This window comes from Prionailurus viverrinus, chromosome D2, assembly GCF_022837055.1.
Source record: "Prionailurus viverrinus isolate Anna chromosome D2, UM_Priviv_1.0, whole genome shotgun sequence".
NCBI lineage: Eukaryota > Metazoa > Chordata > Mammalia > Carnivora > Felidae > Prionailurus > Prionailurus viverrinus.
The window spans coordinates 17,810,977-17,835,186 of NC_062571.1; the positions used below are offsets into that span (position 1 = coordinate 17,810,977).

Here is a 24,210-nt window from a genome sequence, read left to right on the forward strand (position 1 = left end):
AGAAGAGGGAAATCTGCCAGAAAAGTGCCTTTGGATTTGACCTGCAACTTTTTCCTGGGTCTTCTGGCTCCCCAGCCTCTTCTACTGGGCTTACCGTGCCTCTCTAATCGTGTGAGCCAATTCCTTAAAATAAATACCCATCTCTCTTAATAGAGAGAAGTGATACACACACACGCGCACACACACACACACACACGCACACACACCCCTACCTCCAACTGGTTCTACTGCCGAGGGTTTTCCTGCAGTCCCCCTGGCGTAGAGGTGAACGTTCTAGTCGGAGAGACAGATGCATTAAAACCACTCGTAAATACAGCGTGACAGGTGCAGCATTAGAAATGTGTGTACAACGTTTTGGGGGCCACGGCAGGGCACCTGGGGGCCAGGAAAGGCTCCCCGAGGCGGACAGAGCAGGGCGTGTGATGTGCCCGCGCAGAAGGCAGCGGGTAGAAGGGCTGGGCAGGAGCCAGTGTCACTCACCGCAGGCCTGGCGCTGAGGGGCGCCCGCTGAGCCTAACACGACACTCTGAACAGTACATGTGGGAAGACCCAAGCTCCCAGACAGTACGTCGTTTGCCCCAAGACCCAAGGCTGAGAGGCCGTGGAGCAGAAACTAGAGCCAGAGGGCTGGCGGTCCCCCTGCCCTGTGGCCTGTCTGGAGCCCGCGTCCTGCTCCCCAAGGCCCTCTGAGGAAGGGAGGAAGAGGGAACAGCCCGGCGCGGGGCGTTCTCTTCCCTCACATACGGGTGTCTAAGTGGAAAGGATTTCCGTGACTCCCCTTTCGAGCGCCCATTCCATCTCTGCAGCGGACACCCATCGAGGCTAAGGGAGGCCCGTTTTCTCCCTCGCGAGCCCGCACCCCGGCACGTACTCCAGCAGTCTCGTGGAGGATCCGGAGGCTTTTCGTTTTTTTTTCAACGTTTATTTATTTTTGGGACAGAGAGAGACAGAGCATGAACGGGGGAGGGGCAGAGAGAGAGGGAGGCACAGAATCAGAAACAGGCTCCAGGCTCTGAGCCATCAGCCCAGAGCCCCACGCGGGGCTCGAACTCCCGGACCGCGAGATCGTGACCTGGCCGAAGTCGGACGCTTAACCGACGGCGCCACCCAGGCGCCCCTCCGGAGGCTTTTCGACTCCAGGTTTCAAGAGCAGTGGAAGGAGCCGGCAGGGATCGTTGATAAAGCGAGATCCCGAAAATCCTGACACGTAGCTGCCCCTGGGGTCCCAGACACGTTGCAACCACATGAGACCGCAGCGAATGCCTTATTTTTTCAGTACAGCCACCGCCGTTTCCAGGTCCGAGGCTTAAGGGGCGCTCCAGGGTGTATACTCTGTGTCCCGTGTCGCAGGCCGGCCAAGAACTGTCCCCAGCCCCAACACGCCCTCTAGCCGAGGCCGTTTGCAGAGGGTCTCTAAGAAAGGGCTCCAGCCAAGGGGACGGGCCCCACTTACCCTTCGTGTGCACCCTCCCTGTGAGCGGGGGAGACGGAGGAGATTCATACAGACGACAAGACTTCCAGTTTCAGGGGACAGTCAGTCCTGTCATTGAGAGGTTGGAATTCCTTAGTCTGAGACATTAAGTTAGCTCCTCTTGGAAGGCTCGCGGCCTTTCTGTGGGGTCAGAAGGCGACTGTCCGTGCAGAGTGTTGTTCTGTCTACTCCGTCAGAAGGATTGGGAATCCAACGGGGAAAAAATTGGCCAACGCTTCAGTTAATGTTATATTGACCCGTGAGATTCTTTGAGGAAAGCAAGGGTCTACTAATAAAAAACAAAAAAAAAAACAACAAAAAAACGGTAGGGGCGCCTGGGTGGCTCAGTCAACTGAGCATCCGGCTTCGGCTCAGGTCATGATCTCACGGTTTGTGAGTTCGAGCCCCGCGTCGGGCTCTGTGCTGACAGCTCGGAGCCTGGAGCCTGTTTCGGATTCTGTGTCTCTCTCTCTCTCTGCTCCTCCCCTGCTCATGCTCTGTCTCTCAAAATAAATAAATAAACATTAAAAAAATTTTTTTTAAAAAATGGTATACTCAAAAAGAGCAGATTTCCCTTATTTGAATGTGTTGATCTAACCACCTGCCTCTGCAGTGTGAGACCTGGGGTTCCCCGTGAGGATGTTGGCAGGCAGGAGAGCCCCAAGAAGGGGGTGCCAGGGCACCAAATGCCTGCCGAGTGTGCTGTCCTTGAGCTTTAAGGGACACAGGGATGCTCTGCCCAAAGTGGAGAGGCCAGACAGTCCCCAGGGGGTCGAATGACTGCCGTGTTGAGCAGGGACAGAGCCGTTCTAAATGACAAGCCACCGTCTCCTGCTGAGTGAACTAACATTCACTGGAGGTGGATGGGCTTCAGAAGCCAGAATTCAAGATAGAATCTCCCAGATGAAAGGACCCCTGGTTCCCACCCCCTGTATGTCTCTAAACGTGTCCAGGCAGCGCCCCGATGCGCATCGGTGAGGGGTACTCCGAAGGAGGTCCTCTACCCTGTGTTGTTGGACCAGCTGATCTGAAAGTGTCTTTCCTCCCTTCAGCCCGATGTGTGGATTCACGACCATGGCCACCTCAGGGCTTCCGGAAAGGGTACTTTGCTTCGGTGCCAGGCTCTCTGCCCAGGCCCTTTACCGGCTTTACTCGCTTTCTCTTCATCACAACCTTACGACACAGGCAGTGTTCCTGCCCCTTCCACGGTGAGGAACTGAGGCACAGGGAGGGAAGCTACCTCGCCCAAGGGGTCAGCCATAAAGCGCTAGACCTGGGATTAAACCCGGCCTTTCCGGGCCCCAGACCCCACCTTCTTAACCGCCAGGCTGCCTGGGGGAATTTTCTCACGTGAGACAAAAACCTCGCATCTCTTCTCTTACCCAGCTCGCGTGTTGTTTCATTGATGGTTTTAGCATCAACTGTCCCCCGTCTCCCTTAGTTTGAGACCTGCTTTTCATGTGGAAAGGACTTGAGGAACTTGCAGGAAGGGGTGTCTCTTCTGATTTGATTTTTAGTCTTTTAACAGGATTCGCTCGAAATGCCAGGATCAGAGTGGGATTAATTAACCGGAGTGGATTTTGCTTCTGGAGTCAAAAACCGGGCAGCACAGGGCCCTCGTCCATCTGTCTCCTTGTGCGCGCTGGGGACGCGCTCTTCCGTCCTGGCCACCTTGGAGGTGGTTATGTCACAGGGTGGAATTGGCTGGGGTGCGAGACATCTGTCACATCATCTCTGAGTGTCCTTGAGCCAGTGGCTGAGAATCATCTCCTCCTCAGTCTTCCTGAGTGGGGTTACTTTGCCCTGCCCTCCTCACCGTGTAGGGGTTCAGAGGTGACAGTAAATATCCAGTGGCCCTATACGTGCATCAGGGACTGACTGGACCAGACTGACCCCTGGCTTTCTCCGCAAGGAGCTTAGACTCTACAACCACACGGAAGTGAACGGGTGCAAAGGCCCACAGGATGCTAGCCCCCGCCCCCCTCCCCCCCCCCCCCGTCCCTGCAAGCCTCCCCGAGGTTTGTGCTTTGGAATGAAACAAAAGCGAGTTTCTTGCAAGGGTCAGTTGTGCTGAAGGCGCACGGTTAGAGAAGAACCACCTTGGCGCACGGGCCTTTCCCCGCCGCAGTCGAGGGAAGAGGCCACGTGAGGGGAAATCGGTAGCACAAGGCGGCAATAAGGGGGCGGGTGGCAGACTTTGCTGGAAAATAACCGGGCTAAACAAACCGAGGGTGACATAAGGCAGCACCGTCCAGTCGGACTTTCCGTGACAGTGGCTACCAGCCCACGTGACTGTTGAGGACTTGAAATGCGACGGGTGTGACTGAGGAATTGCATTTTTCATTTTACTTAATTTCGGTTAAATAAAACCAGCCACACGTGCCTAGGGGGCGTGGAGCGCGCGCATAGAGCTTTGCTGTTTAAAAAAAAAAAATTTTTTTTACATGCACAGTTTTCATCACAGGCAGTGGCCTTTTGCGAGGTACATAGCGTATTATGATCCTTACAAATGAGGAAACCAAGGCTCAGTGCAATTAAGTTACTGGCCCCAAACCACACAAGCCAGTAAACGGCAGAGCCCCAGCCCATCAAACCCAGCACTGATGCCTTCACCGTCTCCTTGCAGTAGGCCCCGTTCCTCCCCTGGTAAAGGAATATCACTTCAATTTTACGGACACCAGTGGCTGTCCCCCGCCCAACCCCCGGGATGTCCCACATCTCCATAAGCTCATTCTGCGTAATTTCAGCCAGTGCACACCATGCCCTCCCGCACTGCTCCCCCCACCCCCGGCCCCATGAGGAGTCCACCCTCCACCCTCTCCAAGCACAGCTTGTCAATTGGAGGTTCGAGCAAAGGATCACAGACCCCGATCCTGAGTGACTTCCCAGTCCCCGGAGATGCCGTGCTCCTACGGATACGCAACGGCAACAGGGGAAGCCTGATTCTCTTCTGTTCTGGAAGAGAAGTAGGGCCAGTGATCAAGACCAGCAGAGATGAACCAGGTTCTGCCCGAGACGGGGAGAGTGCCAGAACCCCAGTGACAGCTTCGTGGGGGCGTCGTAATGAGCTCTGAATCCATCCGTTACTATAGCTGTCACCGGTGTGCTGAGAAGGCGCGGTGGGGGTGGGGCAGGAGAGCTGGGTCCCCCCTTCTCCAGGTCTTGAGGCCTTTCAGAAGCAGGCTGAGACAGTTACGTGTTATGTGTGTCCCCCAAGGTGGTTTCCTAAGGCCCCTTCCGTTGTGGTGACAGTACAAAACACGCCACGTTAGCAGTCGCATCCCGGGGCAAAGCGTCCTGCCGTGTATTGACCAATTTTCTTTTCTTTTCTTCCTGTATGTATCTGAAAGTTAGTTAAGTCCTAGGAGCAAGAAAAACTTTTGGTAGGAGAAAATGAAAAGCTTGGCAATGAAAACGTAACAGTTTTCTGCCCTAAAGACCTTTGTCAGACAAGCTCGTGGCTCAGAGAGTAAAGCGTCTGCAGCAAATTCACATTCCCAGGGGCGGGCAGTGCCCTGTGCTCTCCGTGCTGCTGGGACTATTTCAGTGTAATGATGCTGTCTCCACATGTGTCCAGGGAGAGACGGGACCCCTTGGGAGCCACACCAGCCTGCAATTACACATCTAAATGAAGGCTGTTTCCTCCGGCGCTGCCTCTCGGAGGCTCTTACGGAAAGTGCCCGGCACAGTATAGGAGTGGATGTGTGGGTCTCCAGCGATGCTGCCTTTCTCAGGTTACTGATCTTTAGGGCAGCCTCGCAGATCCGGACACAATTCATGTGTGTGTCTTCAGCCGTCACAGCTGTGGCGGAGTTGGGCTGAGATTCCATTGGAGGCTCTGGGGTTTTTTCATAGAATTACCGATTTATTCGTTCAGCTAAGGAGTCTGAATTGATATCTCTGACCAGCTGACGTAATTCAGTCCAAGCAAACCCAGGCCAGTGGGATACTGGACCAGAGGGCCCGTCGGACAAGCAGCACCTGTCAGGCTGGGCCCTTTTCTCTCTTGGCCAGGTTTTAAGTGCCCAGCTGACAGTTCCTTCTAAATTGTGCCCCTTGAACCTGTTGGGGTGAGCACCGGGTGTTGTATGGAAACCGATTTGGCAATTTGGAAATTTTGGCAATTTGGAAAATTTGGAAATTTGGAAAATTTGGAAATTTGGCAATAAATTTCATATTAAACAAAAATAAATTGTGCCCCTTGACTGGGACTTTTGAAGTTACATTTTTTATGTTACTTATTTAAATGTAGATCCTAGTATAGAATCAGTTTATTTTTTTTTTATGTTTGTTTATTTTTGAGAGACGGCGACAGTGCATGAGCGGGGGAGGGGTAGAGGTAGAGAGGGAGACACAGAATCCAGAGCAGGCTCCAGGCTCTGAGCTGTCAGCACAGAACCCGATGTGGGGCTCGAACCCACGGGCTGCGCGATCATGACCTGAGCCGAAGTCGGACGCTCAACTGGCCACCCAGGTGCCCCTGTAATCACTTTAAAAGTAAGCTCATGCTGGGGGGCGTGGGGGGATAGATATGGCGGAGGGAGATTAAGAGGTACAAACTTCCGGGCACCTGGGTGGCTCAGTCGGTTAAGCGTCCGACTCTTGGTTTCGGCTCAGGTCAGGATCTCATAGTTCGTGAGTTCGAGTCCCGCATAGTTCGTGAGTTTGAGTCCCGCATCGGACTCTGTGCTGAGAGTGGACAGCCTGCTTGGGACTCTCCCCCTGTCTCTGCATTTCGCCCACTTGTGCTCACACTTGCTCGCTCTCTCTCTCTCTCTCAAAGTAAACTAAAAAAAAAAAAAAAAAAAAAAAAAGGTACAAACTTCCAGTTATAAAATAAGTAAGTCGTGGGAATGAAAAAGTACAGCACAGGAATATAGTCAGTAACAGTGTAATAATTTTGGATGGTAACACGTGGTGATTACACTTCTCGTGATGATCAGTATACCTGAAACTAATACCTGTATAATGTCAACAGCCACTAACTTAGATCCGGGTTGTCTTGGGGAACAAATCCTGCGAGTTCCAAATGCACCTGTGCGTGAGTGACCCCAATAGGGAAGTTCTTCTGTAGTTATATTTTGTCTTTTTGTGATGAAATTATAGTTTAGCATCCCAAAGCGTAAACATTTCAAAATGTCTGTGATACCAGCGTATAGAGATAGCCACTTGAGGATGCAGTCAACATATTTATATAAACACACACACACCCCATTTTATAACGTAGATACTTAATTAGAAGGGTATCGTGGACCTTTTTACTATGTTATTAAATAATTTTTGTAGATCATGATTTTAAAAGACATTGCACTGGATTCCATTATACCGACAGATAGTAATTTTAATCAGCCTCCTTTTCGTAGGAGTAATTAGGTTGTTGCTAATTTTTTTTGCCGTTATAAAAAATATTCTGGGGCACCTGGGTGGCTCAGTCGGTTGAGCGTCCGACTTTGGCTCATGGGTTCGAGCCCCATGTCGGGCTTTGAGCTGACGGCTCAGAGCCTGGAGCCTGTTTCGGATTCTGTGTCTCCTTCTCTCTCTCTGCACCCCCCCCTCACACTCGGTCTGTCTCTCAAAAATAAACATCAAAAAAAATTCTGAGATACATGGTTATATATATATATATATATATATATATGTGTGTGTGTGTGTGTGTGTATATATACACACACACGTGTATGTATATATATATATACACACACACGTGTGTATATATATATATATATACACGTGTGTATATATATATACACACACACATATATATATAAATAAAATGTATACATTTTATATATATATATATGTGTGTGTATATATATACACACATATATATATAAATGTATACACACACGTATATATATATGTATATATATACATACATATATGTATATATATATAGGCAGGCCCTTGGGTGCATTTCTGATATGTTACATTAGATCTAATCTGCATTTCTGATTGTTGTGTTAGATTTAATCTGTAAAAGTGGAACCTATCAGTAAAATAGCAGGTTTTTACTGGTTTTTACTTCGGCTCACATTTTTCGTTCATGCTACAGAATCACCCTGCAAAAAGATTGTACCGGCTTAACATTCCCAGCGGTGACGAGTGGTCTGTCCCCAGTAACGGGGGGTTTGAATGTAAGGAAGATGGTATTGTTTGTCCACACATTGTATGTTGAGATCAGTCTGTCTTCCAGGGAATAAAGCCAACATCATCTCCACTCTGCTGGTCTTTTTTTTTTTTTTTTAATGTTTATTTATTTTGAGAGAGAGAACAAGCGAGCAAGGGAGGTGCAGAGAGAGGGGGAGAGAGAGAGAGAGATTGAGAATGCCAAGCAGGTTCCATGCTGTCCGTGCAGAGCCTAATGCGGGGCTCGAACCCATGAACCATAAGATCATGACCTGAGCCAAAACCGAGGCAGACACTTGACTGACTGAGCCTCCCAGGCGCCCCTCCATTCTGCTGGTCTTTTTTTTTTAATTTTTTTTTTCAACGTTTATTTATTTTTGGGACAGAGAGAGACAGAGTATGAACGGGGGAGGGGCAGAGAGAGAGGGAGACACAGAATCGGAAACAGGCTCCAGGCTCTGAGCCGTCAGCCCAGAGCCCGACGCGGGGCTCGAACTCACGGACCGTGAGATCGTGACCTGGCTGAAGTCAGACGCTTAACCGACTGCGCCACCCAGGCGCCCCATTGCTGGTCTTAATAACATAGGCCAGCACTCCGTCTGTCAGCTACGGTGTCGGAGGTCTTGGGAGCCTTAGAAATGATGCTTTTGTTTTTTGTTTTTTGTTTTTAGAAATGCTGCTCTTGAAGTTATTATGTGGGTAATAGGCACAACTCTTAAGACGCTCAAGAGATTCCCGCCCCTGGTATGCACATACCTTCTCCACTCAAACACTAGTCCAGGCATTGCCGAGGGAGTTTTGATTTTGTGGGTATAATTATGGTCCCAAATCAGTTGATCTGAAAAAGGCAATTATCCTGGTGGGTCTGACATAATTAGGTGAGCCTTTTAAAGGAAACGGCCTCTTCCCAGCGAAGAGATTTTTGCAGGGAGGGATTCATCCCGAGGGAGGGTCTGCAAGGCAGGCTTTGAAGGTGGAGGGGCCACGTGGTAAGGGGCGCAGGTGGCCCGGGGGAGCTGAAGGCAGTCCCCGCTCACGGCTGGCAGGGAAACAGGACCTCAGTCCGCCAGCCACAAGGGAACCAGCTGAGTGAGCCCGAAGGAGGATCCCAGCTGCCAGCTTGAGAACACAGCCGGCTGACACGCTGATTGCGGCCTTGTGACACCAGGAGCAGAAGACTCCCCCGTGCCACGCCCGCACTTCCCATCCACAGAAGTGCGAGCTAATGAACGGGTATTGTTTAAGCCACTAAGCTCGGGGGGATTGTAATGCCACAAAAACAGATCCAGGATTTCTTCAGCTAGGTTGTGGGACCTTCTGGATCATTTCCTCCTCCTTAACACGTTTGACCCCTTTACCTCTCTCTTCTCATTCTCCTTCTCTGAGCCTCCCTTTCTGTGTTTCTCTGGGAGCCCCTTGCCCGTGGCCGCCTCCCCCCCCAACCCCGAATGCTGGGGATCCCCAGCTCAGCCACTCGTGGGATTTCATTGCACCTGTGCACTCTGGACTCTTCTTACCCGTGTGTCCTCATCCTTGACCTTCTCCGATGCATGGCTCCGATGCCCTGTCTGCGGCTGCTGCTTGCACCCCAGACTCCGCCTGGTCACATGCTGGGCTAGTCCCCACCTCCTCCCGCTGCCGCCGCGTCCGTTACCTTTTCACGTCCTATCTCCAAATTTTAGAACGCGTTCCTCGCGTCACTGCCTGGATCCGACCTCTCCATAGAGCGGGAATGGTGTCGAGGGCCCGCAACACTTTCAGGCAAAATGTGAAAATGTTTGTTTCCCTTCGATCGGAAGGGGAGAAAACCTTTCAAGTTGAAGAACGTGCTTTAATACATCATATTAAGGTATTCGTCTGCCTTGACGCCCGTGCAGTTGTAAAATGTGGTTTTAAATATTTGCGTGTGGAGGAAGAGAGGCCCATGGAAGCAGAAGGGCCCGCGAAAGTCACAACACGGTCCTGGCGTCACCTTATTTCTAGAGAAGCAGGCGTTTGCACACCGCCCTATAAGCAGGGAGGATGCCTTTTGAGGTGGTCCCGGTGGATAGATGTCTTCCGGCTCTGGTGACTGGGAAGGGTTGCACATCACCGGTGATTTGGGGCCACTGCCGTGGCCTCCTCTGCCGTGGCAGGGGGTCGTTTGAGCTCGGAAGTCCCTCCCTTGCCTTCAGCTACTTGCCCCGTGCTCTGGGACTTCCCTCGCGACGAGCAGACGAGCCCAGTTTCTGGCGCGCTGGTGAGGGATTCTCTGGCACCCTGGATCCAGCAGGATCCTCTGGAGGGTCCGTGCAACCCCTGCGTGGCACCCCACACCCGTCCCCGAGGTCATCCGTGCTTCCAGAGAGTCAAAGAGGGAGGGAGGTTAGCCAGGCACCCGGACAGTCCGCCTTCCAAGGGACCCACCGCAGTGCTGTAGCGATTAGATGAGGCTTCGGCTCACCCAGTGCCGCATCTGGGAAAGCTCCCGGCAGGAAACTATCAGCAAGATGTGATCCTCTCTAGGTTACGATGAGATCCAGGAGAGAAGCAGGATTCTCTGAACCCTTTGCTGTCGGGATTCAAGCAGGGCAGTGTTTTTACTTATTTATTTATTTTTATATTTCATTTATTTATTTAGAGACAGTGGGGGGGAGGCAGAGAGAGCGAGGGGGAGACAGAAAGAATGCCAAGCAGGTCCCACGCTGTTCAGCGCAGAGCCCGACGCGGGGCTCGAAATCACAAACCGCAAGATCGTGACCTGAGCCGAAGTCGAGAGTCGGACACTTAACCGACAGAGCCACCCCGGCGACCCTGGGGGCAGCGCTGCTCTGATGTAGGAGTCAGACCGGCTCCCGCCAGGCTTTTGTCCTGTGACAGATGATGGGTTGCGTGTTCATCAGGACGGGCCGTGGTCTCCTGTGCAGCTTTGTTGGGGCGTCTGAGGTTGGCGTGTGTGAGATAGGACACAGACGCACACAGAGGGATGACTGTGTGAACACGCAGGGAGAAGACGGCCATCGACGAGCCAAACGGAGAGGCCTCGGGAGAAACCAGCCCTGCTCGTTCCTCGATCTCAGACTTGCAGCATGCAGGACTGTGAGGAAATACACTTCTGTTTAAGCCGCCAGGTGTGGGTTAGCGGACGAACCCGCCAACCCCTCACACCTCTCACTAGCCTTGTAAAGAGTGGCATCAGAAGAACTGGGTATGATTTGACCAGAGGAGATAAGACGGTCGCCACCCATGTTATGACGAAGCCAAGATCCCATTGACTTGGCCGGTCATGGCATCCAGTGACCGTCTCCAAAGGCGTTAGTGTTCGTTTTCTCAAACTATCCTTGCCAAGTCACGTTGCTTGCATCCTTTGCTAGAATGCTGTTGTTTTTTGAACTTGGTTGTGGGATTTTACATTTAGTCCTGCTGTGGCCGCCCCCATCCCTCGGGGGGAGGGGCCTTTGGAAACCACGTGGGGTGTCACGGTGGGCCTGAGGGGTTCCAGTGACACATTTCCGATTTCCTGGTGAGAAAGCTGGATTTGGGTGGAGGACTTACTTTTGGATGACACTTGGGACAAAACTAACTGTCCCTACGGTGGATTTCAGGGCACACGGTGCCCAGCGTGGGTATGATGTGATTTCAGGCAGGATATCCGGGAGAGGCAGGTCTGAATCCGAGCCTCAGGTGCAGAAGTCCACGGTAGTGGCCACGAGAGTGGGGCTTTGCTGACGGAGAGAAGACAGGTTCTGAGAAGACGTCCTAGCTCTGCCAGAAACACATGTGACATGTGACAGAGATGGAGATTGGCTTCTCTGTCCCTGTGTTTCCCTGTCTATCAAAAGAGACTCCTCCTGGGCGTTGAGGTGGAAAAGGCATAGAGGCCCCCAAACGAAATGTCAGCGTTGTGCCAAGTTATCTACGAAGACGTTCTGTATCATCAAGGCGTCAGTCACCTGCCAGGCTGCAAGAAAGTAGGGTCCTCCCTGAAGACCTAGGATCTAGGGTGAGCTTTTGGGACAGGATTAGCCCTCGGAAAATGAGCTGCTTTTAAAATTAGACTTACCCGGGGGCGCCCGCGTGGCTCAGTCGGTTAAGCATCCGACTTCGGCCCAGGTCATGATCTCATGGTTCGTGAGTTCGTGCCCCGCATCAGGCTCTGTGCTGACAGCTCGGAGCCTGGAGCCTGCTTCGGATTCTGTGTCTCCCTGTCTTTCTCTGCACCTCCCCAGCTCATGCTCGCACTGTCTCTGTCAAAAATAAATAAACTTAAAAAAATTTTTTTTTTAGTTAGACTTACCCGGGGCACCTGGGTGGCTCAGTCGGTTAGGCCTCCGACTCCTGGTTTCAGCTCAGGTCATGATCTCGTGGTTTGTGAGTTCAAACCCCACGTCGGGCTCTGTGCTGGCAGCATGGAGCCTGCTTGGGATCCTCTCTCTCCCCCACCCTCTCTGCCCCTCTCCTGCTCTCTCTCTCTCACTCCCTCTCAGAATAAATAAATAAGCTTTAAGATAAATAAAATTTGACTATATTCACTTTTTCTTTTTCTTTTTTTTTTATTCTTTATTTTTGAGAGAGAGGGACAGTGAGAGTGTGAGTGGGGGAGGAACAGAGAGAGAGGGAAGCACAAACTTTGAAGCAAGATCCAGGCTCTAAGCTGTCAGCACAGAACCTGACACGGGGCTTGAACTCACGAACCGCAAGATCATGATGTGAGCCGCAGTCGGACGCTTAACTGACTGAGGCCCCCAGGCGCCCCTATATTCACTTGTTCTTCATCTGCCTCTGGAACATCAGACACTGTATTTTGCAAGTGATTCTCTGGCCAAGGACAGGTGTTGTGGACGCGCCCAGGTCCTCCCTGGGGCCATGTTGGTTTTGCAGTGCAGAGTATCATCGGCTGTCCTCATGGGCAAGCCTGCACTCCGCAGTTTGGTGCACTGTTCGCTTGTGAAATGCTGCCAGTAAAGGCACCTAGAACATTCCCCAAGACGATCTTTTCTCCCTTAAGGAAAGCAGTAGCTAATACCCATGTGATAGATTCTTCATGACTCGGTCAGTCATTGGGAGAACCATACTTTTTCTTGAATCTATTCCCGTTCCCTGCGATGACCCCCTTGGGGATGTCCCTGGAAGATGTTCATGGCACAAAGAGTTGAAGAATTGCTTGCTAGTTCCGGCCCATCCTCTTTGCTGGTCCTGGCAGCTCAGGTGAGTTTTTAATCCCCGATCCTGTCTCCTCCTCTGCCATGGGAGGTGAACACTACCTCTTCTGCCTGCGCCGTGGCTTCTGGAAGGAATAAGGAATAATTGCAGATGCACTTTGCGGATTAGAAAGCCGTATTCAAATGGAAAGGTCACAGATGAGTTTATCCCTTACAGGGGAGGTGGCCTTTACCTTGTATTTACTGTACACTCAAGTCCCTCCCGTGCTTCCGGACTGGGGGATGTTTGCATTGACCTCAGCTCCCAAATCCATCCGTTTGTCCCTTTTCTTCTCCTCCCTTGACATTTGCAAACCGAGAAGTCTGGGCTGAGCCACCAGCTAGCTGCCTAGGTTACAGGGTGGCCTTGGGAGTGACTTGGGGCCTCTGCAGGCTGAGGAGGTGATGATGGTGTCATAGGGACCGTGGAACCAGTGGCTCAAGGAAGAGGTGGCCTTCCCACTCATTTCGGGCCCGGCGACGGCCACCTGTGCCTCCCCGAAGCTTTGGGTCCCAGGCCTGACCCTGCCGTGAGCTCTCTGACTCCTGTGTGTGTCTGTTCAAGATTTACGTCCACCTGAAGGAAGGCGGGGGTCCCGATGGGCTGGATGCGCTGAAGAATAAGCCCCAGCTCCACAGCATGGTCGCCCGAAGCCTGTGCCGGAACGCGGCGGGCAAGAACTACATCATCTTCACGGGGCCCAGCATCACCAGCCTGACCCTGTTCGAGGAGCTGGAAAAGCAAGGTTTGTCGTGTGGCGGGCCCATCCGAGAGGGGCCCCTCGCCCCCTGAGGAGTGATGGGAGAGGTCTGGGGGTACAGGTGCGTAGCAACCGGCACAGCCCATGGGCTGCTGGGCCAGGAGGGAACACGCTGGTTTCAGCCCGCCGTGTGCCTGCCACAGGCCTGGACCCTGCCAGGCGCTGGTGATCAGCGGGGATACGGCCACAGGCTTGCGGTCTGGGCGGGGGGGTGTCGGCACAAAGCTCTGCCCAAGTCACGTTTGGTTGTGTCGTTTGTTGGGAGACCGTGGCCACTGAGGGGTTCTCCTAGTGTCCTAGTCCATTGGGGCTGCTCTACCAAATTACCACAGACGACAGCTTATAAAGAGCACACATTTGTTCCTTGTAGGCCTGGAGGCCGGAAGTTCAAGATCAGGGCACCGGCGTGGTTGGGTGCAGCTCTCTTTCAGGTTGCCGATCTCACGTGACCGAAAGGATAAGGGAGTTCTCTGGGGTCCCTTTCCTTTTCTTCCTTTTCTTCTCTTTTCTTTTATTTTTTTTTTTAATGTTTATTAATTCTTGAGAGAGAGGGAGACAGAGCGTGAGTGGGGAGTGAGGGGGCAGAGAGAGAGAGAGGGAGACACAGGCTCCGAAGCAGGCTCCAGGGTCCAAGCTGTCAGCACAGAGCCTGACGCAGAGCTTGAACTCACGAACCGTGAGATCGTGACCTGAGCCGAAGTCTCTTGCCCAACCAACTGAGCCACCCAGGCGCCCCGGAGGTCCCTTTTCTTAAGGGCACTGCTCCCATTCATGAGGGCTGCACCCTCATGATTCAGGCACCTCCCAGAAGCCCCACCTCTTAACACCATCACCTTGGCCATTAGGCTTTCAGCAGAGGAATTTGGGGGGAACGCACACATTTGATCTGTCGCACCTAGTCCCAGCTCCTACAAAGGCTCTTAAGTCTGGACTCATCCCCATCTAAATGTGGCCCCTCCAGTTGGCGCAGATGTCACAGAGAATTATGTAGAATTAACACAGTCAGCAGGACAGTAGGCCTCAGAAAATTCTTAGTGCGCTATGGTGCTGGGATGCTTCGTTCATCTGTTCAAAGGTTAGGAAGCCTTCTGTGGCCCCGGCAGAAATGGGGGCTGCGGAAAAAGGTCTGGACCAAGTCAGGGAGCCTGACAGCAAGCTGTATATCCTTTGCTTTGTCCTACATTTGGGGGATTTATATCTCATCCACTCAAGAGAAACATAAAAAGCCTCTCCTCTGCTATGGCAGCCACTGAAATCGCAGACCGATTGCTTAGCAACAGATCAGACATCCGGCCTTAAAACAAAACCCTCTCAAGTAATGGAGAGCCAACAGCTTCTGACCTTGACCTCAGCCACTGCGGCAAGGAAGCAGCCCTAGACTGGGTGCTCTGCTGGCCCTGGCTGCGTCTGACTCATCTGCAAAGTCCAGTGCCCAACAGGGCTCCGTGCTTAATGGCTGGGAGAAGTCAGGGTGGAGAGATCCGACCACGCGAAGAGGGGCCTTGGAAGTAAGATTGGAGAAAATGGACCCTGACGCGCGCTAACCGAAGCCCTCGGAAGAACGAGGGGTTCCTGTGTTAGAGCAGGTGGCGAGAGCCAAGGCTGCCATCCCCACTCGCCCACTCATTCAAGTCCAACTGTGGGTGCAGGGCCGTGAGCCCTGGGGTTCCTAGAACCGCCCAGATAGCATTTGCGTGCTGTTGGGGCCACCTGGCATCACACGGTATATGCTCCCGTCACCTAGACCAAGAGTCAGGTGGTGCAGTCAGGTGGGATGTTGTCCTGGTGGTGCTGGTGTCAGAGTGCGGGTGCCCAAGGACTGTCACAGGCCATCAGTGCTGCTGCCCTGACAGCTGGCCATGCTGGCCTGTGATTCTGGAAAGAAAAGGACGCTCCCCAGCTCAGGGAATTAGGGAAAGGACGGAAGAGAATCTTCTACTGGGAAGAAAATAATTACACGTGGGATTTAGCTTTTCCCGAGAACGAGCAAAGATTTCATTGCCTGTTTTTTGGAAGCTTCTGGAGCTCCTGTGCGCTTCTTGCGTGGCTCCACTGTGATGATGAGATGCTGGGCTGGTGGTTCTCCATTGTCCCCACACTGGTGGTGCGTGCCCTCCCCTCCCCCAGGCTGCCCTGGGCTGGGCTGGTGCCCTCCAGGACATTCTCACGGGCAGCCAGGATTGAAGAAGGGCATCGTAGCTGTGAGTCTGGCCGTCCCTCCGTGGACAGAGTCTGCTTTGTAAAACAGCCAGAAGAAGACACTGATATAATAAACGCTATTTTCATAAAGGGGCAGATTCAGGAGACTTGGATGCTGTTTGGGTTTTCTCCTTCCCCTCTTAGAAAAATTGCACCTGCTGTTTTTGGCTGATTGTGTGCACGGAGCCTCGGATGGAGAATTTAAAACATCCTTTCTCCTTGTTCATCTAAGGCTCCCTGCTGTTTTAAAAACAGTTCCTTCTTCTTAAATATTAAGACGAGGGGAGGGGTAGCTGGAGTTCGAGCTACAGAGGTGCGAGCGGCCAGCAGCCCTCTGCTTCTGAGCAGTAAGGCTCCATCATGCCACCCAGTGGCTCTTCCAGTGCACCCACTGGTGCTCATTAGGCAGTGGGACCCGGGTAGTTCCTCCCGTTCCCCTCCGCCCCCCGCGCCCAGGGCGGGCCGGAGATGCGCGCGCACAAGGTCATAGAATGTTTCGAGTTATTGATGATACCGCGTCCGCCTTCAGGGAACTTCAGTCTGTGACGGGAGACCCCCGGATGAGACTTTCCCCAGCGACTTCAGTCAAAAGTGCCGCTTCACGTCCCCTCCAGGCATCCAGACTGAGGATGCTGGCTGCAGGGAGAAGCCGTGGCTCTCCATGGCCACCTGGCCCGCTCACTGGGGCAGGCCAGAGGGTGGGGAGGGCCAGGAAGGGCTTTGAGCCCAGGACGGAATTTAGCAAAGCCTCCTTGTCCACGTTGACCTCCGTTCACAATCCCTCCTGCCTCCGTGGGACCGTCTGTGCATTAGTGGCCACCCAGTAGCTGCTCCTCCCTCAGAGTGCAGAAGTTTCCAGAAGCACATGAGCAGATGGGAGGACAGGTGCACATGCTCAGCCCTGAGCCTGGCACATAGCCAGCGCTCTGAAGAGACTCGCTGATTCACTGCGATGGTCTCATGTAAAATCTTAAATGCTTATTTTTTTATTTTTTGAGGGAGGGGGAGGCATAGAGAGAGGACGGGACAGAGGATCTGAAGCAGGCTCCAGGCTCCGAGCTGTCAGCACGGAGCCCAGTGCGGGGCTCGAACTCATGAACCGTGAGATCATGACCTGAGCCAAAGTCAGACGCTTAACCAATGGAGCCACCCAGGCACCCGGTCTCACATGTAATCTTGAACGTTCTTATAGAAGTACTGGGACAGAGCACCTCTGGGATAGAAGTCCCCAGACTTCAGGGGTCTCCCCTGCAGGGACGTCTAGAGGGCTCATCCCCCAAGCATCAGCCCCAGAACAGGGCAGGCCCGTCCTTTCCACCGGCGTGCGTGGGGCCTCCCTGACCGTGTGGACGCGGTTTTGTGTCCGTCTCCCCCGCAGAGATCTACTGCTGTGGCCTGCTCAGCCCCAGGAAGAGTGACTGCACCGGCCTGCCCCCGTCCATGCTGAGCAACCCGGCCACCCCCCCGGCCCGGGGCCAGCACCGCATCAAGATGAAGGGGAACATGTCTCTGATCTGCTGGTACAACAAAGGGCCCTTCCGCTTCCTGACCAATGCCTACTCGCCCGTGCAGCAAGGTGGGCCCGCAGGGGGGGCTGGGGGGGAAGGGAGGTTTGTGCAGCTCAGGTGTCAGGTGACCCCATCACTGTGAGCTTCTGGGCCGGGGACTCGGCGCCACTGCACCTGACTGGTGGTGGGGGAGGCGACACCAGCTCCCCGTTGCTTGTCGGCGGCCGAGAGAAGCAGGAAGCGACCAGGGTGGGGTCCACAGGCCGCCAGGGTTGTCTGTGGTCGCTCAGAGTGCTGTACGTGGCCAGCACTCACGTGGTCACCTCGGCATCGAGGATCTGTCCTGACGGGAGGGGAAAACATCAGCTGTTTTTTTATTGGTTCGGCGTCTTCCTCCGAGATGAACCACTAGGATTTGGGGGTGGTCAGGTGATTCTGTCATCAATTTTCCTCGGGGTCTAAAATCCATAAGGTGTCTGCAGTTAAAGTAACTACAGCCCCCACCTCTTTAAGCCACTGACAGGGGAAATCAGATGACAGAGGGCGCCTCACCGAAATTGTCCCGTCACGTCGTGTACTTGCAAATCCCCTATAGTTGTCTGTATCAAGACATGTTTCCCCTTTCCTGCTGCAGGAACGCTGCGGGGCGCTCGGTTGTGTTGGAGGGGTGTCTGTGTGTGTGATCGGTGTGCACGTGTGGTGTATGTGAATGTGTGTCTCGTGTGTGTGTGTGTGTGTGTGTGTGTGCTTAATTAATGTCTGTTCGTCTATTCCCACCCCTCACCCCGCACACACACCTAGGCTCTGTTACATTTCAGTGGAGATGACAGTCTAGGGACCCAAACCCACGGGACTCGGGGTTAAGGAGGTATGGAACGCCGCCCGTCACTGTATCACTGTGTCAAGGGCACTCGGGGGAGATGTTTGAAATTGACCTTGCAAGCCAAAGAGCGAGTTTGAATTGGACTTCCACACTCTGGTGATTGGACAAGGGCTCTCACAGGGAGAATGTTCGAGAATAGGGCATAGGAGCCACCTCCCTCCAAGTTATGCGTGACAAGTTGCAAAGTTTGCGATAGGATTTAAGAGGACAGGGCCTTAAAAACCCCAATCTCAAAGGTTGGGAGGCTTGGGGCGCCTGGGTGGCGCAGTCGGTTAAGCGTCCGGCTTCAGCCAGGTCACGATCTTGTGGTCCGTGAGTTCGAGCCCCGCGTCAGGCTCTGGGCTGATGGCTCAGAGCCTGGAGGCTGTTTCCAATTCTGTGTCTCCCTCTCTCTCTGCCCCTCCCCCATTCATGCTCTGTCTCTCTCTGTCCCAAAAATAAATAAACGTTAAAAAAAAAAAAATTTAAAAAAAAAAAAAAAAAAAGGTTGGGAGGCTTAAATCCATCGTCAAGGGAACCAGCAAGGAGGATATTTGATGGGGAAGAAGAGAAAATTGGTAGGGTTGATTTTTAAGTATGCTAAAACTTACTGTTTGTGTTTCCTTCAGTTATAGTTTCCGTTTCTAAAGTATTCGGTTATAAATCACAAAGTCCCCGTTCTGAGACACCCTTAAAAAGCCCAGGTCGTATGCCTTTGGCGTGGCCCCGGCCCCTCCCGCAGCACCTCTGGAAGCTTCCCAGGTGGATGGCATGGGCACCTGTGAGACAGGCCCGCCCTGGAGCAGACAGAGCCCCACGGGTGAGCTCCCAGCCTGGGTGCCACAGGCAGGAGGCGCCAGGAGGCAGGGAGGCGGCGTGGAGAGTGGCAGCTGGGTGGCCACAGGAAATCTTTTTACATCTTAGAGTATTTGTTTTCGTGTTTGCTTATTTAGAAGAGAAGGCGGACACAAGCGGGGAAGGGGCAGGGGGCAGAGAGAGAGAGAGAGACAGAGCGCGAGCAGGGGAGGGGCAGAGAGAGCGAGAGAGGGAGACACAGAATCCGAAACAGGCTCCAGGCTCTGAGCGGTCAGCACAGAGCCCGATGCGGGGCTCGAACTTGTGAACCACAAGGTCACGACCTGAGCCGAAGTCGGACGCTCAACCGACTGGGCCACCCAGGCACCCCCTCCACTCCCTGTTTTATGTCAGGATAGCCAGGCAGGGTGGGGAGACGCACATTTGTCCGACGGGGGGTTTATCGTCTCTGTTCTCCGCAGGAGTGATCATCAAGAGGAAGACTGGGGAGATCCCCTGCCCCTTGGCCGTGGAGGCGTTCGCTGCTCACCTTAGCTACATCTGCAAATACGACGACAAGTACAGCAAGTAAGTGGAGGCAGCCGCGGGGCTCACCGGCACGGCCTGGAGATTGGTGGGTGGTCAGCAGTGCCCCGGTGTCCGAGTGGACAGATGTAGCCCCTGTGAGACAAAATCCTGAGCCCCGTCCTGGTCTTCCAGGCTCACCCGCACAGCCCCCTCACTTCTGGGCGCCCTGCCTCCTTCCCTGTCACCCTTGCCCCTGGACGCCCTTCCCTCCGCTCACCCGGGGCTTGCCATCTCTCAGCACTCAGCGCAGAGCCTGCTCCCTCTGTCCCCTGCCCCGACCACTCTCCTCCCCCACCCCGGCACCCACGGACCACGCAGCACCAGCCCCCCGGTGTCCACACGGCTGGGTTCCGTGTTCTCCAGCCCAGGTTACTGAGCTGTTTCACCTCTGGGCACCTGCTCCGGGGGTGGCCTCGTCTGAAGCACACACGTAGCATAGACAGGATGCGTCACCCACGGCGCGGTGACAGGAGCTCGGGAGTGATGGCTGGTGAACCTGAGCGGGACTCTGAAATTGGTTGGGTTGAGCCTCCCAGCCTAGAACGAGGCTGGAGGAACCCCCAAAAGGCAGGCAGGCGCTTACTCCGCCCACTTGGAGGGTAACGTGCTGGGCTTCTCCGTGGCAGAGAAAACCGAGGACCCGGTGGCCCCTGGGAAACTCAGCCCAGGTTCGAAAGGCAGCCCCACGCCACCGGGAGTCATTGAACAAATGTTTACCGCGTGCTCTGCTCAGAACCTGCTGAGTCCATGAGGTTATTACAGAGAAATCTGCATTTGTATCGCAGGCGCGTTGGGTCCGCTCTGCGCCGGCCGTGGCGGGGGATGCTGACCCTCAGGCACGTCTGGGGGGGCGGGGCAGAGACAAACGTGCAGATGGGAAGACACGGTGTGGGCCTGAGTCGTAAGCCGGCTCTTGGCCCTGGAGGGACACCATCCTCCGTCTCGGGGCCGAGGCCTCCCTGACGTGACATCCATCCTGGATCCGAAGGGAAGGCGGGGGTGGCCAGGAGACGTGCCCTCGGGAGGAAGGGGACGCATCGCAGGGGCCTGCAGCTGAGGGTGTACTTGACCTTGGGGAACGGAAGCAGTTCAGGATGCACGGGACACGGCAGCCGAGAGGGTCCCTTAGCAAAGAGGGAAGCCCCTCAGACCCTCTTCCCTTGGAGCTTCTGAGCCATTGGAGGCCGGGCTCCCGGGTTCGGCATCTCTTCTGGTGGCTTCCTCCCGCCGCACCTAATCCTCTGCTAGGAATTGTCTTCATCTTCTTTGTCTTAAGTGAAGCTGACCGTGACTAAGCTGCAGTGAGAGCTGACCCCCCGGCCCGGTTCCTACCCCCGCGGCCCCCCTGCGGCGGCCCTGACCGTGATGGGGCCTTTTGGGGAACATCTCCCCTGACCCGGGCGCCCACGAACCATCCGGCTGAGCCTTTCTTACTCCTCCGCCCCCGCAGGTATTTCATTTCTCATAAACCAAACAAGACCTGGCAACAGGTGTTCTGGTTCGCCATCAGCATCGCGATCAATAACGCCTACATCCTGTACAAGATGTCAGACGCCTACCATGTGAAGAGGTACAGCCGGGCGCAGTTCGGCGAGAGACTGGTGAGGGAGCTGCTGGGTCTGGAGGAAGCCTCCCCAGCCCACTGATGCCAGGCGGCCAGGCCTAAGTGAGGACCAGGTCCGGGAGGCCGGAGGAGGGAGGGAGTGGGCCATTCTGACCTGCCCAGCCAGAGCCCTGCGGGTGCCCCCCCCACCCCCCTCCCCGGGGGTGTCCCCAGCCCGGAGGGGTGCCCACGGCTTCCACGGGGACCAGGGTGGGCCTGGTCAGAGGACGGCTGCCCGTCCCGGTTCCCATTCGAAGAAGAGCATGTCCTCCCTCCAGAAGCGGCCACCCACCCGGTGCCGGGCGGGCGCCGCACCCAGACTCCACGTGCCGGCGGGCGCGCTGTCCGTGGCATTGGCCCAGCGGGGCGCTGCCTCCTCGTGACACCCGTGGAGCTCAGCTCGGTACAGGGGCCCTGGGAAGGCTGTTGCCGCCGGAGGCGCCAGGGATGGGATGAGCCGTAGCACGTCCCGCTAGAAATGCCTGCTCTGTAAAGACGTAAAGACGTTTGTGACGCGGTTCAGTTTCCTGCCGTGTCCGACGGCGACCAAGGCAAGCAGAGGTGGGGCTGTGCACCGCTAAGGCCGTGCCGGTGTGGGCAGGAGACCCGAGCGTCGCCCCGCACCTGCCTCACGCAGGCGGCTTGGAACGGGCCTCCTGGAACAAGGGACGCAAACTGGGTGCCATTGACACGCAGGGATGAAATGGGGCAGCGATTGCCCGTTCTGAGTCAAGGACGAGGCGTTCCTAACTCATTTCATCTCCCTGGCTGGTGGACGGGGGAGAGAGGGAAAATGCCAACGGAATCGCAGTGACGTGTGATGCTGTTTTTTATTTTTCAATATATCTCCAGGTTATTTTCTTACCGTTGCTTAAGATCTTCTGTCAAAGGAAAATGTCCCCCTTCTTTTCCGCCCCCTCCCTTCGCCCCAGCCGTGGCTGTTTGCGTGGTCACAGTTCGGTATTCTGGGCCCCGTGACCGTGCCAGGACCGGAAAGGGCAGCTTGCTCCCAGAACGGACGTGCTTCTACTCCACCAAGGAGCACGGGGGGCCCTGGGGGCCTTAAGCGTTGCCGTAGACCTGATCGTCTGCAGAATTACTTGTTTGGGAAAACACGAGGCATTGCTGCAACGCACGCCAACACGTCTGGGGGTGACACTGGCCAATTCTCGCGCCCCGTGTGTGGTCACCTGGCTGGGTGTGCCCTCTGACCCCATTGCCCCAGAGCCCCGCGGCTGGCACGGGCAAACCCAGGAAGGTGACCGGGTGACCAGCTTTGTTGGGGGCGATCTCCCCATAGGACCGCGAGAAGTACATGCCAAGGCCGCTGGCATCTGGGGCTCCTGCGCCCAGGTCCGCGTGTCTCCGGGGGAGACCTGGGCCAGGGTGATCCCCTGGTCTGACCGTCCCCTGCAGACAAGAAACGAGCGATTCCTGGAGTTACACGATCCCCCTCCAGCCTGGTTTACGTAGCCCCTCATTTTTTTTTTTTTTTTTTTTTTAACCAAATGCAAAATCTATTCTACTCAGGCTTTGGGACGTTTTTCCTTGTTCACACTCAGTTAATTAAACGTGTTGCTGGCCGCATGCTCCTGAACTCCACGCCATTCCTGCAGCCTGCGTTCGTGATGATCCCCCTCGCCCTGTGGTTTGAATTCGACGCCACGGATTGTAGGCCAAATTTTAAATTGTGTTTCCAAACACCTTCGCCGTGTCCTTTAATTGGATTGAAAGCACTTTTACCACATGGAGAAATATATTTTTAATTTGTGATGCTTTTCTACAAGGTCCACTATTTCTGAGTTTAATGTGTTTCCAACACTTAGGGAGACTCTAATGAAAGCTGATGAAGTTTCTTTTCTGTCCAAATAAGTAAAAGAGAAAATAAAAGTCTATTTAGATGCTGATCCTTTGCGAATATGCGAGTTTGTTTACATGGTCAGGGACAAGGAGCGCCTGGCTGGCTTCGTGGGTAGAGCACGCGGCTCTTGATCGTGGGGTCGTGAGTTCGAGCCCCACGCTGGGTGTCGCGTATGCTTACTAAAAAAAATAAAAGATCAGGGACAAAACCACGGGCTACTCTTTTAAGACTTCTTGGTGTGTGAGCTAGTGTGCATGATCTTAAACTGTTTTTAGTATCGTACGCCCCTGAGCAGTTTAAAAAAGAAATTCAGTTAAGTCTTGACTTAGAGAAACAGATATCAATACCCTGGTCCTGTGAGTCAAGCTGTATCTTGGGTGCCTGTGCCATTGAAGAAAACTCCCACCTGCCTTCCAGATGGGGGATGCCTCCTCCCTTCTCCCGGTTTCTGTGGTCGTCCGCATTAACCCAGAGAGACGCTCTTGCGGCAGGCCGGTGGGTGGCTTTGTGTTACCGAGTAATTAGAGGGGACTTAACACCAGTTTAGCGCTCTGGTTTTTAAACGGTAACCACCTGTTTTCAGATACGTGCTTGAAGCAGACGGCAGTTCCGCCGGGGGTCTCTTGGAGCCCCTGCAACGCTGGGACGAGTTTCTGTTCTTCCGGAAGGAGGACAGAGGGACCTAGAGTACTGATTAGGAAAGCCTGTAGGACCTCGTCCTGCAGATGTGAGTCTGAGCGCCTTGGAGAATTGCTCCAGTTCAAATCCACCTGGCTCCAGTATTTCCAAGGGTCGGAGAGACTGGTTGCCCCTGAATTGGCTCATTTAGTAGCTGGCCACTGCTGGGGTCTGGGGAGGGCCCAATAAGTGCTTCTCACCACGGCGGGGGGGGGGGGGGGGGGGGGGTGGCGGCCAGCAGGTGGCATCCCGAGGCCAGCCACCGCTGTGGGATGTCTTTGCTACAGAGTCTGAAAAAGAAAATCAGAACAAGGAGCATCCCGACCCTTACGGAGAATAAAACAACAAATACCTAGAAGCTTCTCCAGAGCAAAGCTCTGTTAGGCCAAATGCACTGAGCTTCACGTGGTTTGAGCCGCAGTCCCAGGGCTGCGGCTGTAGTTAGAATCGGGTAAGGTAATCCTTCAGGGAACTGAACGTGGGTGAGTTTCTGTTTGTATTTGCTGCCTTCCTTCCCGGTTTCTCTGTTTCATTCACATTGTCTCTTGTCCCCACACTCTGCTTCCTAAAAAGCCTCA

General features: G+C 54.1%; 1 protein-coding gene across 2 annotated transcripts in view; it reads left to right on the plus strand.

Moving 5' to 3' along the window:
- Window positions 1-22,902, plus strand: part of PGBD5 (piggyBac transposable element derived 5) — a 108,807-nt gene extending 85,905 nt beyond the window's left edge. Inside the window, exons 4-8 of one of the 2 annotated variants that reach the window (XM_047825711.1) lie at window positions 13,343-13,523; window positions 17,116-17,313; window positions 19,385-19,490; window positions 20,941-21,156; window positions 21,946-22,902. In XM_047825711.1, the coding sequence (XP_047681667.1) occupies window positions 13,343-13,523; window positions 17,116-17,313; window positions 19,385-19,490; window positions 20,941-21,136 (681 nt within the window). In that variant the 3' untranslated portion in view covers window positions 21,137-21,156; window positions 21,946-22,902. Of the gene's footprint in view, window positions 1-13,342; window positions 13,524-17,115; window positions 17,314-19,384; window positions 19,491-20,940; window positions 21,503-21,945 lie in introns of those variants that run through there. The other variant, XM_047825710.1, reaches the window with a different exon arrangement.
- The last annotated feature ends 1,308 nt before the right edge of the window (window positions 22,903-24,210 follow it).